This window comes from Pongo pygmaeus, chromosome 1 (genome assembly GCF_028885625.2).
Source record: "Pongo pygmaeus isolate AG05252 chromosome 1, NHGRI_mPonPyg2-v2.0_pri, whole genome shotgun sequence".
NCBI lineage: Eukaryota > Metazoa > Chordata > Mammalia > Primates > Hominidae > Pongo > Pongo pygmaeus.
The window spans coordinates 25,087,815-25,105,447 of NC_072373.2; the positions used below are offsets into that span (position 1 = coordinate 25,087,815).

At 43.8% G+C, this 17,633-nt stretch overlaps 2 protein-coding genes across 2 annotated transcripts in view; one reads left to right on the plus strand and one right to left on the minus strand.

Annotated features, from left to right (window-relative positions):
- NVL (nuclear VCP like) overlaps positions 1-17,633 on the plus strand; it is a 549,783-nt gene that overhangs the window by 246,492 nt on the left and 285,658 nt on the right. The window lies entirely within an intron of this gene.
- LOC129034804 (uncharacterized) overlaps positions 1-17,633 on the minus strand; it is a 100,630-nt gene that overhangs the window by 7,521 nt on the left and 75,476 nt on the right. The window contains exons 4-6 of the mRNA XM_063668847.1: positions 13,732-13,771; positions 12,932-13,087; positions 10,930-11,061 (exon numbers count right to left, since the gene is read on the minus strand). Coding sequence (XP_063524917.1) covers positions 10,930-11,061; positions 12,932-13,087; positions 13,732-13,771 — 328 coding nt within the window. The remainder of the gene's footprint in view (positions 1-10,929; positions 11,062-12,931; positions 13,088-13,731; positions 13,772-17,633) is intronic.

Consider the following 17,633-nt stretch of genomic DNA (forward strand, 5'->3'; position numbering starts at 1 on the left):
CTTTGAAGAGAGCAGTGGTTCTCCAAGCACGCAGCTGGAGATCTGAGAACAGGCAGACTGCCTCCTCAACTGGGTCCCTGACCCCTGACCCCCGAGCAGCCTAACTGGGAGGCACTCCCCAGCAGGGGCAGACTGACACCTCACATGGCCGGCCGGGTACTCCAACAGACCTGCAGCTGAGGGTCCTGTCTGTTAGAAGGAAAACTAACAAACAGAAAGGACATCCACACCAAAAACCCATCTGTACGTCACCATCATCAAAGACCAAAAGTAGATAAAACCACAAAGATGGGGAAAAAACAGAGCAGAAAAACTGGAAACTCTAAAAGCAGAGCGCCTCTCCTCCTCCAAAGGAATGCAGTTCCTCACCAGCAACGGAACAAAGCTGGATGGAGAATGACTTTGACGAGCTGAGAGAAGAAGGCTTCAGATGATCAAATTACTCCGAGCTACGGGAGGATATTCAAACCAAAGGCAAAGAAGTTGAAAACTTTGAAAAAAATTTAGAAGAATGTATAACTAGAATAACCAATACAGAAAAGTGCTTAAAGGAGCTGATGGAGCTGAAAACCAAGGCTCGAGAACTACGTGAAGAATGCAGAAGCCTCAGGAGCCGATGCAATCAAATGGAAGAAAGGGTATCAGCGATGGAAGATGAAATGAATGAAATGAAGCGAGAAGGGAAGTTTAGAGAAAAAAGAATAAAAAGAAAAGAGCAAAGCCTCCAAGAAATATGGGACTATGTGAAAAGACCAAATCTACGTCTGATTGGTGTACCTGAAAGTGACGGGGAGAATGGAACCAAGTTGGAAAACACTCTGCAGGATATTATCCAGGAGAACTTCCCCAATCTAGCAAGGCAGGCCAACATTCAGATTCAGGAAATACAGAGAACGCCACAAAGATACTCCTCGAGAGGAGCAACTCCAAGACACATAATTGTCAGATTCACCAAAGTTGAAATGAAGGAAAAAATGTTAAGGGCAGCCAGAGAGAAAGGTCAGGTTACCCACAAAGGGAAGCCCATCAGACTAACAGCGGATCTCTCAGCAGAAACTCTACAAGCCAGAAGAGAGTGGGGGCCAATATTCAACATTCTTAAAGAAAATAATTTTCAACCCAGAATTTCATATCCAGCCAAACTAAGCTTCATAAGTGAAGGAGAAATAAAATACTTTACAGACAAGCAAATGCTGAGAGATTTTGTCACCACCAGGCCTGCCCTAAAAGAGCTCCTGAAGGAAGTGCTAAACATGGAAAGGCACAACCAGTACCAGCCGCTGCAAAATCATGCCAAAATGTAAAGACCATCGAGACTAGGAAGAGACTGCATCAACTAACGAGCAAAATAGCCAGCTAACATCATAATGACAGGATCAAATTCACACATAACAATATTAACTTTAAATGTAAATGGACTAAATGCTCCAATTAAAAGACACAGACTGGCAAACTGGATAAAGAGTCAAGACCCATCAGTGTGCTGTATTCAGGAAACCCATGTCACGTGCAGAGACACACATAGGCTCAAAACAAAAGGATGGAGGAAGATCTACCAAGCAAATGGAAAACAAAAAAAGGCAGGGGTTGCAATCCTAGTCTCTGATAAAACAGACTTTAAACCGACAAAGATCAAAAGAGACAAAGAAGGCCATTACATAATGGTAAAGGGATCAATTCAACAAGAAGAGCTAAGTATCCTAAATATATATGCACCCAATACAGGAGCACCCAGATTCATAAAGCAAGTCCTGAGTGACCTACAAAGAGACTTAGACTCCCACACAATAATAACGGGAGACTTTAACACCCCACTGTCAACATTAGACAGATCAATGAGACAGAAAGTCAACAAGGATACCCAGGAATTGAACTCAGCTCTGCACCAAGTGGACCTAATAGACATCTACAGAACTCTCCACCCCAAATCAACGGAATATACATTTTTTACAGCACCACACCACACCTATTCCAAAATTGACCACATAGTTGGACGTAAAGCTCTCCTCAGTAAATGTAAAAGAACAGAAATTATAACAAACTACATCTCAGATCACAGTGCAATCAAGCTAGAACTCAGGATTAAGAATCTCACTCAAAACCGTTCAACTACATGGAAACTGAACAACTGCTCCTGAATGACTACTGGGTACATAACGAAATGAAGGCAGAAATAAAGATGTTCTTTGAAACCAACGAGAACCAAGACACAACATACCAGAATCTCTGGGATGCATTCAAAGCAGTGTGTAGAGGGAAATTTATACCACTAAATGCCCACAAGAGAAAGCAGGAAAGATCCAAAATTGACACCCTAACATCACAATTAAAAGAACTAGAAAAGCAAGAGCAAACACATTCAAAAGCTAGCAGAAGGCAAGAAATAACTAAAATCAGAGCAGAACTGAAGGAAATAGAGACACAAAAAACCCTTCAAAAAATTAATGAATCCAGGAGCTGGTTTTTTGAAAGGATCAACAAAATTGATAGACCGCTAGCAAGACTAATAAAGAAAAAAAGAGAGAAGAATCAAATAGATGCAATAAAAAATGATAAAGGGGATATCACCACCGATCCCACAGAAATACAAACTACCATCAGAGAATACTACAAACACCTCTACGCAAATAAACTAGAAAATCTAGAAGAAATGGATAAATTCCTCAACACATACACTCTCCCAAGACTAAACCAGGAAGAAGTTGAATCTCTGAATAGACCAATAACAGGAGCTGAAATTGTGGCAATAATCAATAGCTTACCAACCAAAAAAAGTCCAGGACCAGATGGATTCACAGCCGAATTCTACCAGAGGTACAAGGAGGAACTGGTACCATTCCTTCTAAAACTATTCCAATCAATAGAAAAAGAGGGAATCCTCCCTAACTCATTTTATGAGGCCAGCATCATCCTGATACCAAAGCCGGGCAGAGACACAACCAAAAAAGAGAATTTTAGACCAATATCCTTGATGAACATTGATGCAAAAATCCTCAATAAAATACTGGCAAACCGAATCCAGCAGCACATCAAAAAGCTTATCCACCATGATCAAGTGGGCTTCATCCCTGGGATGCAAGGCTGGTTCAATATATGCGAATCAATAAATGTAATCCAGCATATAAACAGAACCAAAGACAAAAACCACATGATTATCTCAATAGATGCAGAAAAAGCCTTTGACAAAATTCAACAACCCTTCATGCTAAAAACTCTCAATAAATTAGGTATTAATGGGACGTATCTCAAAACAATAAGAGCTATCTATGACAAACCCACAGCCAATATCATACTGAATGGGGAAAAACTGGAAGCATTCCCTTTGAAAACTGGCACAAGACAGAGATGCCCTCTCTCACCACTCCTATTCAACATAGTGTTGGAATTTCTGGCCAGGGCAATTAGGCAGGAGAAGGAAATAAAGAGTATTCAATTAGGAAAAGAGGAAGTCAAATTGTCCCTGTTTGCAGATGACATGATTGTATATCTAAAAAACCCCATCGTCTCAGCCCAAAATCTCCTTAAGCTGATAAGCAACTTCAGCAAAGTCTCAGGATACAAAATCAATGTACAAAAATCACAAGCATTCTTATACACCAACAACAGACAAACAGAGAGCCAAATCATGAGTGAACTCCCATTCACAACTGCTTCAAAGAGAATAAAATACCTAGGAATCCAACTTCCAAGGGACGTGAAGGACCTCTTCAAGGAGAACTACAAACCACTGCTCAAGGAAATAAAAGAGGATACAAACAAATGGAAGAACATTCCATGCTCATGGATAGGAAGAATCAATATCGTGAAAATGGCCATACTGCCCAAGGTAATTTACAGATTCAATGCCATCCCCATCAAGCTACCAATGACTTTCTTCACAGAATTGGAAAAAACTACTTCAAAGTTCATATGGAACCAAAAAAGAGACCGTATCACCAAGTCAATCCTAAGCCAAAAGAACAAAGCTGGAGGCATCGCACTACCTGACTTCAAACTATACTACAAGGCTACAGTAACCAAAACAGCATGGTACCGATACCAAAACAGAGATATAGATCAATGGAACAGAACAGAGCCCTCAGAAATAACGCCGCATATCTACAACTATCTGATCTTTGACAAACCTGAGAAAAACAAGCAATGGGGAAAGGATTCCCTATTTAATAAATGGTGCTGGGAAAACTGGCTAGCCATATGTAGAAAGCTGAAACTGGATCCCTTCCTTACACCTTATATAAAAATCAATTCAAGATGGATTAAAGACTTAAACGTTAGACCTAAAACCATTAAAAACCCTAGAAGAAAACCTAGGCATTACCATTCAGGACATAGGCATGGGCAAGGACTTCATGTCTAAAACACCAAAAGCAATGGCAACAAAAGCCAAAATTGACAAATGGGATCTAATTAAACTAAAGAGCTTCTGCACAGCAAAAGAAACTACCATCAGAGTGAATAGGCAACCTACACAATGGGAGAAAATTTTTGCAACCTACTCATCTGACAAAGGGCTAATATCCAGAATCTACAATGAACTCCAACAAATTTACCAGAAAAAAACAAACAACCCCATCAAAAAGTGGGCGAAGGACATGAACAGACACTTCTCAAAAGAAGACGTTTATGCAGCCAAAAAACACATGAAAAAATGCTCACCATCACTGGCCATCAGAGAAATGCAAATCAAAACCACAGTGAGATACCATCTCACACCAGTTAGAATGGCAATCATTAAAAAGTCAGAAAACAACAGGTGCTGGAGAGGATGTGGAGAAACAGGAACACTTTTACACTGTTGGTGGGACTGTAAACTAGTTCAACCCTTGTGGAAGTCAGTGTGGCGATTCCTCAGGGATCTAGAACTAGAAATTCCATTTGACCCAGCCATCCCATTACTGGGTATATACCTAAAGGACTATAAATCATGCTGCTATAAAGACACATGAACACGTATGTTTATTGCGGCATTATTCACAATAGCAAAGACTTGGAACCAACCCAAATGTCCATCAATGATAGACTGGATTAAGAAAATGTGGCACATATACACCATGGAATACTATGCAGCCATAAAAAATGATGAGTTCATGTCCTTTGTAGGGACATGGATGAAATTGGAAATCATCATTCTCAGTAAACTATCGCAAGGACAAAAAACCAAAAACCGCATATTCTCACTCATAGGTGGGAATTGAACAATGAGAACACATGGACACAGGAAGGGGATCATCACACTCTGGGGACTGTTGTGGGGTGGGGGGAGGGGGGAGGGATGGCATTAGGAGATATACCTAATGCTAGAAGACGAGTTAGTGGGTGCAGCACACCAGCATGGCTCATGTATACATATGTAACTAACCTGCATATTGCGCACATGTACCCTAAAACCTAAAGTATAATAATAATAAATAAATAAATAAATAAAAACTTGTGACAACCCCTATCATGTGCCTACCCAATATTCATCTTCCTTACCCCTTCTTCCTGGCTGATGGAATCTCAATTTCGCTTGCTTGGCAATATGTCCAATTTCGGGGCATGAATCATAACCAGTCTAAACCAAGGACAATATGCACACTCCCCTTGTCCAGATTATTTAATGGGTGGATTTATAATACTCTCTGATCAATAAGATGGACAGAAAATCGACTTGGGGGGTGATTTTCCTTCCCAAGTGGAAGGGAGGTTTATGCAGACAGCCCACTTGCTGTCCTGGCCACCTCCAAGCCTATTCCCAGTTCCTGCCTCTGGACAGAGTTGTATGTGGACATAATGCCTGGAGCCACAGCAGCCATCTTGTGGACTGTAGGGGGAAGGTGGAGAGAATAGCAGAGATGCTAAGTTAGTGCCCTGATGACATGGAATTACTGATCCAGATCCAGAAATACCACCTCCAGGCTGCTTGTTCAGAATGCAGTATGTATAAAGTCATTGGTTTTCAGGCTTTCTGGTTCTTACAGCTGTATATACTCTAACTCTCCCATAACTATTCTCCATAAACACACATGAGCCTCTCTTCATGCAGCTGTGGCAGGCAAGGAATAAGCAGGAGTTCAGTCAGCCATCCTTCCTTAAGGTGAAACCACCTGGATTATCCCCATCTCACAGTACACAAATCCGGGACTGAAAAAGGAACACAAGCTATGCATGCACTTCCTGTCCCAGAACCTCTATCACTCTTCTCACTTTACTTTGTATTAGCCTGAACCTTATGAAACTGACAATATTCAATTCAATGCCTTTTCTGATCCACAAAAAAGGCAATTCCATGTGGTTCAATCTAACTCTTACATATCTCTATGTGAACTAGTTGTCCACCTAAAATAATAAAAAGGTCAGAATCTATTTTAAAGAGTTTATTCAAGAGCAAATGTTGAGGATGAGCCTCCTTGGGAAGCACAGATTCCAAAGAATGGAAGTCAGTGTTCCTCAGTGTAGAAGTGTGGGATTGCTTATATCGACAAAGTTTAGGGAAGCTTAGCAGAATTTCAACATCTTTCTATATAAGGCTTAATGTGTTGTGCTCAAGCCTTTCTATGTAAGGCTTGAGAGGTGTTGTGCTGCATAATAAATTTAGGGTGTCCTAAAATTTTATTTACTTTTACAAAGTGTAGAAGCGGAGAAATTGTTTCCTTCATTTCCAAGCCATGGTGAATCCTTGAGCAACAGAGAACAAAATAATAATAGTAAATGGTGCTAGGAGAGATGCAGCAAAGATGCAGCTTTTGTTGAGTCACCCTGGGAGAAAGGTTTGCTGTTTATCAACTGGATACACAGCCTTGGCCTCTGGGTACTCTAAACTAGCACTAGTCAATAGAACTTTCTACAGTGATGGAAATATTCTATTCTGCACTGTCCAACAGAGTAGTCACTATCCACATTGGCTAGTAAGCACTTGAAATGTGGCCTACTGTGACTGAGAAAATCCATTTTAATTATATTTAATTTTAATTCATTTCAATTTCAATAGCCACATGTGGCTAGTAGCTACTGTGTTAGTCAAAGTTCTCCCAAGAAACAGAACCAATAGGAGATACATGTTAAATAATATATATAATATAAACTATACATGTCACATATTATATATTTTTATGTATGTACATATATATTGTATACATATACATATTGCCTGCCACTTCTGCATTAAGAGTACACACACATAAAATATATAATATGTGATGTGTATATTATATATATTATTTAATATATTACATATATAACATGTATATATGTACACACACACATAAAATATATAGTATGTGATATGTATCTTTCACACACACAAGCATACGCATACATGCATACAGAGAAAGAGAAATTTTGAGAACTCACGCAATCATAGAGGCTAAGAGGTCCCATGATCTACTATCTGCAAGCTGAGGCCCAGGAAGGCTGGTAGTGTAGTTCTGTCCTAGTCTGAAGGCCTGAGAACCAGGGGAGCCAACAGTGTAAGTCTCAGTCCACGAACAGAAGTAGATTGATGCCCCAGCTCAAGCAGTCAGGCAGAAAAAGAGGCAAGTTCTCCCTTCCTTTGCCTTCTGTTCTATTCAGGCTCTTCTGCCATGATTGTGAGGCCTCCCCAGCCATGTGGTACTGTGAGTCAATAAAACCTCTTTCCTTTATAAATTGCCCAGTTTCAGGTATGTGTTTATTAGCAACATTAGAACAGACGAATACAATAACCATAGTAGTAACTGTCATTTATTAAGTGCTTTATATATGCCAAGTGCTATGCTAACGGTGTTACAAACTTTATCTCATTTCATCTTCAGAACAACCCAGTGGGGTAGGTATTATTATTAATTCCTTTTATAGATGATGAAACTTAGGCTAAAAAGGTAATTTACCAAGATCACATGCTCGTTATTGGTACCACCAAGAGATTCAACCCATTGCACCAAGCCTGGATCTTAAGAAAACCTGTTTCTAACCACTATTCCTCCATATGAAGCAAAAGGAGGACTAAACTCGAAATCCAAAGGCTGGCTTCTAGTTCTCCTTCTTCCTCTTGTCCTCTGGAGCTGTACGGATGGTTGCGTTCCTCTGAATCTCAGTTTCCTCAGCATAAAACGAGGCTAGTCCTCCCGCCCTGCATGTGTCACAAGGTTGTCACAGTGACTGAATGAGTAAGGGGGGTCTAGAAGATACCTCAAGGGGCTGAAAAGCAAACAAAAAAGCCTCGATGCCATGGCTCACACCAGTAATCCCAGTGCTTTGGGAGGCCAAGGTGGGAGATTGCTTGAGACCAGAGTTCAAGACCAGCCTGGGCAGCATAGCAAGACCCTGCCTCTAAAAAAAAAAAAAAAAGTTTCAAAAATTAGGCAGGTGTGTTGGTGCATGCCTGTAGTCCCAGGAAGGCTGAAGCAGGAGGATCCCTTGGCACCCAAGAATCCAAGGCTACAGTGAGCTATGATTGCACCACTGCACTCCAGACTGGGTGACAGAGACCTTATCTCTAAAAAAACTAAATAAATAAAAATAAAAAATAAGACAAGGTCTGAAGGCAGGCACCAAGTCTGCCTGGCATCCCCAGTATTTTGCACTCAATTAATGTTTATTGAAGTAATAATGCATCTGAAAGTGCTTAGAAAGCTGTAGAGCATAATAAAGTATGAGGTTCATGAATCACTGCAGTCTGTGGCCACCTCGGGTGAGGGCTGGCTCTGCTGCTAAAGCCTCCCCAGGGTATCTAGAGAATTCATCTCTAAGGTACATAAACCTTAGACCTCTAAGCACTAGAAATGAACAGCATTCCATTATCCAGTCTACAAATTTCAGCAGCGAACCATAAGCATGCTGACCTGCCACTTGTTAAAGGATCGCTCGGTTTATCAAGCTTTATGATGAAAGGGTCTTTTCCGCATTCCTTACCCTCCTCAAAGCACCCCCATCATTCCCAAGGCCCAGCACACAGCATTAACACCTCCACTGGGTTGGCAGTAATAACATCCTAGTGTTTCTCCTCAGCAAAGATTTGCTCAGAAATAAAAAAGACAAGAATATATTTCCCTAATGGCAAATGCAGCAACTTGGATCGAGACTGTTATTCTAAGTGAAGTATCTCAGGAATGGAAAACCAAACAACGTATGTTCTCACTCATAGGTGGGAGTTAAGCTATAAGGACACAAAAGCATAAGAATGATATAACAGACTACGGGGATTTAGGGGGAAGGGTGGGAGGGGGTGAGGGATAAAAGACTACACACTGGGTACAGTGTACACTGTTTAGGTGATGGGTGCACCAAAATCTCAGAAATCGCCACTAAAGAACTTATCCATGTAACCAAACACCACCTGCTCCCCAAAAACTACTGAAATAATAATAATAATAATAAACTACAAAAAAAGGAATATCTTTCCCCTCAGAGAGAAACATCCTGGAAGGCGAGGCATCAAACGCCACCCCACAGGAGTGAGTAAACACTGTGGGGTTGAGATCAGCCCCACCGCAGCCTACAAAAATGCTGTGTGTAATCAGAGTTTCAGCATCCCGATTTATGAAATGGCTCCGTTAAATAGGCTCCCAGCTAGCATTTCTGCACACACTATGGGGCGTGCAGAACAGGCTCCTGCTCCAAGGCGTGCTCAGCACTGTCCCATGGGAGTATGGGGGTCATCCTACCGCTGCCACCAACCTCCATCAGGTCAAGAGAGCAGAGAGATAGGGGAAAATGCAAGAAACTGAGATAAACACACATGCCAAAAAACAAACAAACAAACAAACAAAAACACCATATCCCACAGCCAGAACAGTCATACCTGGACATCACAGTATGCAAGATGCCCCATCTCCAGGATCCAGGTGAAATCTTCCCCTATCCCCTAAAAACAGCCCTTAACTTCCCTGTCACTGAAACAGAAGCAGAGCTGGGGAAGTGGGTGGAGCCATCTGGCTTTATACCTATATCTCCTCAAAAAAAAAAAAAAAAAAAAAGAGGGGGGCCAGGAAGGGCTCACGAGGAAAGAGTGTGTCCTTAGCACTGTGTAGAGACAGATTTTCTGGCGGGGATGATGCAATGATGGCAGAGGGTAGGAAAACGTGCTGCAAAGTTTACAATCTGCCCCATCTGTTCAGCGCTGTTCTGTCCATGGCAGGCGCCGAATGGCTTATTTGCTCTTGCAGTGCAGACCCATGCAGGGGCCAGGCTGTCTGGGGAGGCCTACAGAGACATGGAGGGCCAGCACCACTGCCCGGGGCATGCAGAGGCCCAACCCCAAAGGCAGAAAGCCCATGACTCTTCATGGCAGCCCTTTTGCTTTGAGATCTAGGAACTTTTCATCTCTAGCATTGAGCTAGGCTTTGAAAACACAAGGATGAATAAGATGCCATACCTGCCCTCTAAGGTTCACAGTCTCGTGGGAAGCCCATAGATGTGGCCCAGTGGTAGCACCTGGAGTTGACTATGAAGTCAGCAAGGTAAGTTGAGCTGTGAAGGGCTTTATGTGTCCCAAGCCAAAGTGCATGGATTTTTTTTTTTTTTTTTTTTTTTTTGAGACAGAGTCTCGCTTTGTCCCCAGGCTGGAGTGCAGTGGCACAATCTCGGCTCACTGCAACCTCCGCCTCCTGGTTCAAGCGATTCTCCTGCCTCAGCCTCTCAAGTAGCTGGGACTACAGGCACGTGCCACCATGCCCAGCTAATTTTTGTATTTTTAGTAGAGACAGGATTTCACCATGTTGGCTAGAATAGTCTCTATCTCTTAACCTCATGATCTGCCCACCTCGGCCTCCCAAAGTGCTGGGATTACAGGGGTAAGCCACCGCGCCCGGGCAGTTCATGGATTTTTTTCTCTACATTTGTGGGTCATAAAACACAATCCAGAGGGTACAGGAAGAAAATACTAAAATGTTCATGTATTTATTTTTGTACAAGTAAATATATAATAAGCTAAGCTTTATTAATATTCACTCTAAGCAACAACCTTCGTACCTTCACTTGGTCCGCTCATCAGTGACCACAAGTCACAGGGTCTTGAGTGATCCTGGGGGAACAGCGGGCATCCCACTGGACGGCTTGACAGTGGCGATTCCACTTCTCGGCTCTTGTTCAGCATGACGTGGCCTATTATAGACAAGCCTGGGTAAGCGGAACTACAGAGAGGATCCCACGTTTAACTATCCCCAAAGTGGGCAAGAGGCTTAAGCTTTTTTCAAAAAACAAACTGTGGATTGAAGTAATAATGCAAAACAAGATGAACAGCAAGAAAGAGGCAGACCTGACAAGTTGTTAGCCACATTTCAAGGGCAAACAAGACAATATAATCAGATCTCACAAGCCAGCCAAAAAGTTTTCAAATTACCAAAAGACTCTTTGAAACATGGCTTAGTGCGTGCTGTTGCTAATGAGGAATCTAACCCTAAGTGTAACTGTGCTCAAGATATTAGCTGACAACAGTAATGAAACCATTGCAGTTAACAAGACATTTTAAAATACTGTTTTCATTTTCTTTACTGTTTTTTGAGTTAATATTTGTGTATACTTTACAATGAGCATAATATATTGGTACAGTCATGCATGTATAAAAGTACACATAAATGAGCATACATCTGCTGGGAGTGCATACTCAACACTTTTCACTGCTAAAGAGTGGTAATCAAATCAATGCCACTGTAAATAGCCTAGACCCCAGCCCAGACCCTCCTGTTCTTGAAGAGTGGTAATCAAATCAATGCAACTGTAAATAGCCTAGACCCCCGCCCAGACCCTCCTGTTCTTGGTTTTCACCTTCCAGAAGCAGTAGGAAAAACACTAAAAACATTAAAAGTGGGGCACTGCCTACTAAAACTTTGTCAAAGATCATTCCAAAGAGTAAGACCTGCTGGTTTAACCAAACTCTTTCTTCCTAGTCACGGCCATATGCTAGAGAGGAACAGGTACCCAGCTAAATCTCAGCTCTGCAACTCACCAAGATGTGGGGCAATTCAAGTCACTTCTCTGGCCTAGGCTCCACACATGCAAAATAAAGAAGTGTGAGGTAGTATGGGAGGCAGAGAAGGGGCTTCTGTCTTAATGGGGGTTTTGTTGTTGTTGTTTATTTTTTGAGACAGGGTCTCACTCTCGCCAAGGCTGGAATGCGGTGGCATGATCATGCCTCACTGCAGCCTCAACCTCCCTGGGCTCAGGTGATCCTGCCACACACCCTCCCAAGTGGCTGGGACTACAGGCTTACACCACCACACCCAGTTAATTTTTGTATTTTTCGTAGAGACAGGATTTTGCTATATTGCTCAGGCTGTTCTTGAACTCCTGGCTTCAAGTGATCCGCCCACCTCAGCCTCCCAAAGTGGTGGGATTACAGGCGTGAGCCATTATGCCCAGCTTATTTTAATGTTAATTCTTTATCTTACTATGTATTTGAAAAATAGCGATTTTCCATTTATGATGGTGGTCTTTTTAAAATCAACTTATGTAAGTTTTACAGGAGTAGATATTAAAATACTAAGCAAATAATATAGCTAGTGGGCAGATTTAGATGTCAAAAATTGGGGGCTGGAGTGTAACTGTGGACTCAGAAACCCTGGCTACATGATATTTATCTAGTGCCCAGGTCTGAAACTCCATGATTATTCTTAACCTGTATGCATATAAACTAAAATATTGTAAGGCCCTTATAGCAAACAATAGGACTTAGACAAGTATGTTCCAGTTCAGTTCAGTAGATCATTTTATCCCTCTTGGTGTCTGGCCCCTGATTTAAGATGAACAAATGAAAATCCAAAGAAGATGAATAAAGTGGCTTTTTGTGGTGACAGCTCCTGCCGCTGTTGGAGATGAGGTTTGAAGCAGAGGGGTGTTTGTTTGTTTGTTTGTTGCTTTAATAAAGAAAGCTCTCTGCCTTGCCGCTGTGGGAGTCTAAAACTACTGTAGAAAGAAATGTCCAAATACCGGCAAAGGGAGGGAAGGAACGTGAGCCTCAGACCCTGTCGCTCACCCAGACGCCCTCTCCCGGCAGAAACGTGCGGGTTTGGTGCCCCCTGCTGGCCCTTTTCTGACAAAGATGGACACCCAACCACGGAGGGTCTGGGAGGACCACTGCAAAGTGAGCCTCTCAATGGTTGTGTGAGTGCGCAGTCTTGCAAAAATGCACCTGAAACAACAGCAATGCATAATGCATGATTGTTAAGAAAATAGATCCCATGAAGTAGCTCTGTGTCTCCTCCTTCATGCCACTACATTGAATTAATGTGTAACTTGAATAGACAACAGCAGAACCCGGGGGAAAATTCGAAAGGCCTCTTCTCATCACTGCTTCTGTCCTCAGCCAAATGGTTCCCCGTGTTCTCCAGGTGCACTGAGAACACACTTAGCTTTTGCAATAGCCCTTACGTGCATCTGAACTGAGGCTGGGAAGTGGGGCTCGGGCATTGCAATCATTTCCTCAAGAAACAAGCTGGCCAGGCACAGGGGCTCACACCTGTAATCCCATCACTTTGGGAAGCTGAGGCAGGAGGATCATGAGTCCAGGAGTTCAAGACCAGCCTAAGCAACATAGAGAGACCCCCCTGCTCCCCCACCCCCAACTCTACAAAAAAAAAAAAAAAAAAATTAGCCAGGTGTGGTGGTATGTGCCTATAGTCCCAGCTACTCAGTGGGACGATTGCTTGAATCTGGAAGGTTTAGGCTGCAGTGAGCTGTGATCACACCATTGCACTCCAGCCTGAGTGACAGAGCAAGATACACTGTTTAAAAAAAAGCTAGATAGCACAAATTGTAAATTATACAAAGGGATACAGGCTGCGGGCAGGGTCTCTGCTCTCAAAGGGCTTTCCATCTAGAAAAAGAGATAAAAACAGAAATGGTTAATAATGTCAGTTACCATTTATTAAGCCAGCCACTTTACCATTATCTCCAGTGTTAACAACAATGCTGTAAGCTAATAATTGCCACATTGCAGATGGGTAAACAGGTTCAAAGAGGCCAAAGGACAGAGGCCAAAAGCGGGAGAGCCAGGTCTCCAACCCTGGTCAGCCTGATTCTGAACTCCATTCTGTGTTCACTCACATCATTTTTAGCTTAGTTCCCCTATACATGTGGGAAGATAAACTACACCCACCCACACGTGGGCCCACACACAAACGGGGAGGGCATGTACCCGTGACAGTAGCCACCTCAGGGGCTGGAGGAAGGTAAATGGGCTGGAGGGGTGGCAGGGTGGGTGGGATGAAGGAAATACAAATGTGTTCTTTCTTTTATTTTAAAAAAAAACAAGGTTTAAAGCCCACATATACCTCATGGTATGTTGTTAGACAAAAATGCTTTTAAATGCAAATAAAAATTGTTAAATGTAAAAAATGTCAACATTTGTTCATTTTGGTTGACGGGTACCTTGCTATTCATTATTGTATTCTCTGTATAGCTCAATTTTTTCTTTTTTGTTTTTGAAACAAGGGCTCACTCTGTTGCCTCAGCTGAAGCGCAGAGGCACCATCATAGTTCACTGTAACCTCAAACACCTGGGCTCAAGTGATTTCCCCCTCAGCCTCCCAAGTAGCTAGAACTACAGGCGTGCACCACCACGCCTCACTAATTTTTTAATTTTCTGTAGAGATGGGGTCTCACTTTGTTGCCCAGGCTAGTCTCAAATTCCTGACCTCAAGCGATCCTCTGCCTTGGCCTCTCAAAGTGCTAGGATCACAGGCATGAGCCACCATGCCCATTCTTAGCTCCAAACTTTTTTTTTTTTTTGAGACGGAATTTCGCTCTTGTTGCCCAGGCTGGAGTGCAATGGCGCGATCTCGGCTCACTGCAACCTCCACCTCCAGGGTTCAAGTGATTCTCCTGCCTCAGCCTCCCTAGTAGCTAGGATTACAGGCATGTGCCACCACGCCCAGCTAATTTTGTATTTTTAGTAGAGACGGGGTTTCTCCATGTTGGTCAGGCTGGTCTCGAACTCCTGACCTCAGGTGATCCACCCGCCTCGGCCTCCCAAAGTGCTGAGATTACAGGCATGAGCCACCGCACCTGGCCAGCTCCAAACTTTTAAAAATTTTCTTAAATTTGTTTTGTTTGAGATAGGATCTTGTCCTGTCACCCAGGTTGGAGTGCAGTGGCATGATCATAGTTCACTGCAGCCTTGCCCTCCTAAACGCAAAGGCTCCTCCTACTTCAGCCTCCTGAATAACTGGGACTACAGGTGTATGCCACCACACCCAGGTAATTTCTTAATTTTTTATAGGCAAGGAGTCTTGCTATGTTGCCCAGTCTGGGTGCAAACCAGCCTCCAATGATCTTCCCACCTCAGCCTCCCAACATGCTAGGATTACAGGCATGAGCCACCACACCTGGCCTAGTAAATAATATTTTTATTTAGGAAGAAAGAAGGAAAGAAACCGAAAGGAAATAAGTATCCTCCAAGGATCTGAATATGAAATCATGAAAACCAGTCTACCCACTTTGTAATCACATGTGAGTCTGACTATGAACCCACAGGTTCAATCCAAGTGGAGAATACTCAGCTATTTACACAGTGGCTTTTGTCTGGGGACCTCAAAGCACTTCACAAACACAAATTAATTCCACCTCTTGTCACCTCCTAAAAGATGGAGGAGTATTTTACAGATTATTAAATAGGGTCTGGGGAAAATGAAGTGTCTTATCTAACATCACACCATGAGTTACAGACTGAATTGGGAATAGAGCCTTGGAAACGACAAGCAGCCCTCTGGCCTAACCACAACTGTGACGGCATCACTGATAAAGGAGAAACCTATAGCATCTGCTGCTCCCATTCTTCTCGTGATATATTGTAATGCACTGTGCCTTTAAGAAGCAGGCCTTTCAGAGAGGTCAGCCTCCCTTTCCTCACATTAAGCCTCATCTGAAAATATCCTACCATGCGTAAACACAGATCTTTTTCAGGGACAACCCAAACCACATCCTCTGGCTTACATTTTGCATCTCCAGCCAGGCTGTGTTCAGTGCTGGCCTGTGGTGGGATGAAACAACTCTCCTCCTTTCCCCCTTGCCCCTTCTCCCAGAGGACAAAGCCAGGGAAGAAGGGGGCAACCTGTTACCATCAGACCTCAGTGCCAGGGAGGCCTGGTGTGTGCTGAGCCAGGACAGACAGTATGTGCTCCAGAACCCCCTTTAGAGTGTCAGTCAGTAAACTCTGGTTGTGCCATCCTGGAACCCGGCTCCTCTGTGTTTCTTCTTACCTGCCTACCTGAGCCCCACGGCATCAAGGTCAATGACTGCATTGACTGGCGAGAATATTAATATGGTTCTAGTTCTTTTTTTTTTTTTTTTTTTTGAGACAGGGTCTTGTTCTGTTGCCCAGGCTGGAGTGCAGTGGCATGATCATGGCTCACTACAGCCTCAAACTCCTGCCCTCAAATAAGCCTCCTGCCTCAGCTTCCCAAAGTGCTGGGATTACAGCCATAAGCCATGGGCCCAGCCTTGTTTCTGGTTCTTGCTGTCACCCACCTCAACTCTGAGTCTCCCAACTGGCCTCCATGGCTCCTGACTGCTGATAGTGATCGTTTTAAAACACAACGCTGACCATGGGGTGCCCCTACTGACATTCCATGCCTGCCCATCAGCTGAGGATGAAGTTTAAGCTCCTTCACATGGGGAATGGGGCAAACTGGCTCCCACTGACCCCTCCAGCTTCTTCTACCTCTGCTCCCCCTTCTCAGTAACAGAGCCTCTCACGGGGGCAGTTCCAAAGGGAACATCCATAGACTTCCCTCAGTGAGTCAAGAGGGAGGAGTCCAGAGTTCAGTTATCAAGTTTAAACAAGGCAGGATGAGAAGTGCAGGCCAGCAGCAGAGCCACGAGGTCCACGCTGCTAGGAGCCCATGGGAAGCGCACTAAGAAAAGGAAGGCCTGAAGCCCAGAAACCAGCAGCCAAAGGAGCTTCCTCTATGGTTCCTGCATCCAGGGCCGGAAAGCATTGAGGAGGAGACACCACCACTTTCTGGGGCCCTTTTTCAAGGTGGGATGGCTGGGGCTCGCCCCTGGGAGACACTGACACTGTCACCCGCAGCTCTGAGGAGGGAAGGAGGTTGCAGGACTGCTCCTCAGGCCTGCACACCACCCCAGCATGCACTCGGACTTCGGGCGAGGGGGGCACAGAGGTGCCAGAGACTGAGCATGGGTCTCATCGTCACCGGCCTGGCACCTCACACTTCTGCTTGTTTGGATTAATCTTGTAGCCAAGAGGGAGCTGTGGAGGATCTCACCTGGGGAGTAACATGATCAGATTGAGGTTTGCAGAAAAACCGCTCTGGCAGCTGTTTGGGGCAGGGAGGGTACTTGGGAGATGACAAGAGTCCAGAGAACAGGACAGCAAGAGCCCGACCCGTGGCAAGGAGGGTGGGCCAGGGAGAGGAGGCTGCATGGATTGGGCACTGGGTCTCTGGTGAGGGTAGATTGTATGTGAGCTGGAGGAAAGCACGGAGCCAGAACAGACAGGAGAAGCTGAGAGGAAGACTCACAGCCAATAAACAAACCACAACCCGGGCTTTCTTTTCTTCTTTCCTTTCTTCTTTCCCTTCTTATTTTCTTTCCTCTTTCTCTCTTGCTCTCTATCTTCAGGGTTTCACTCTCTCACCCAGGCTGGAGTGCAGTGGCATGATCTCAGCTCACTGTAAACCTCCACCTCCCAGGTTCAAGCAATTCTTGTGCCTCAGCCT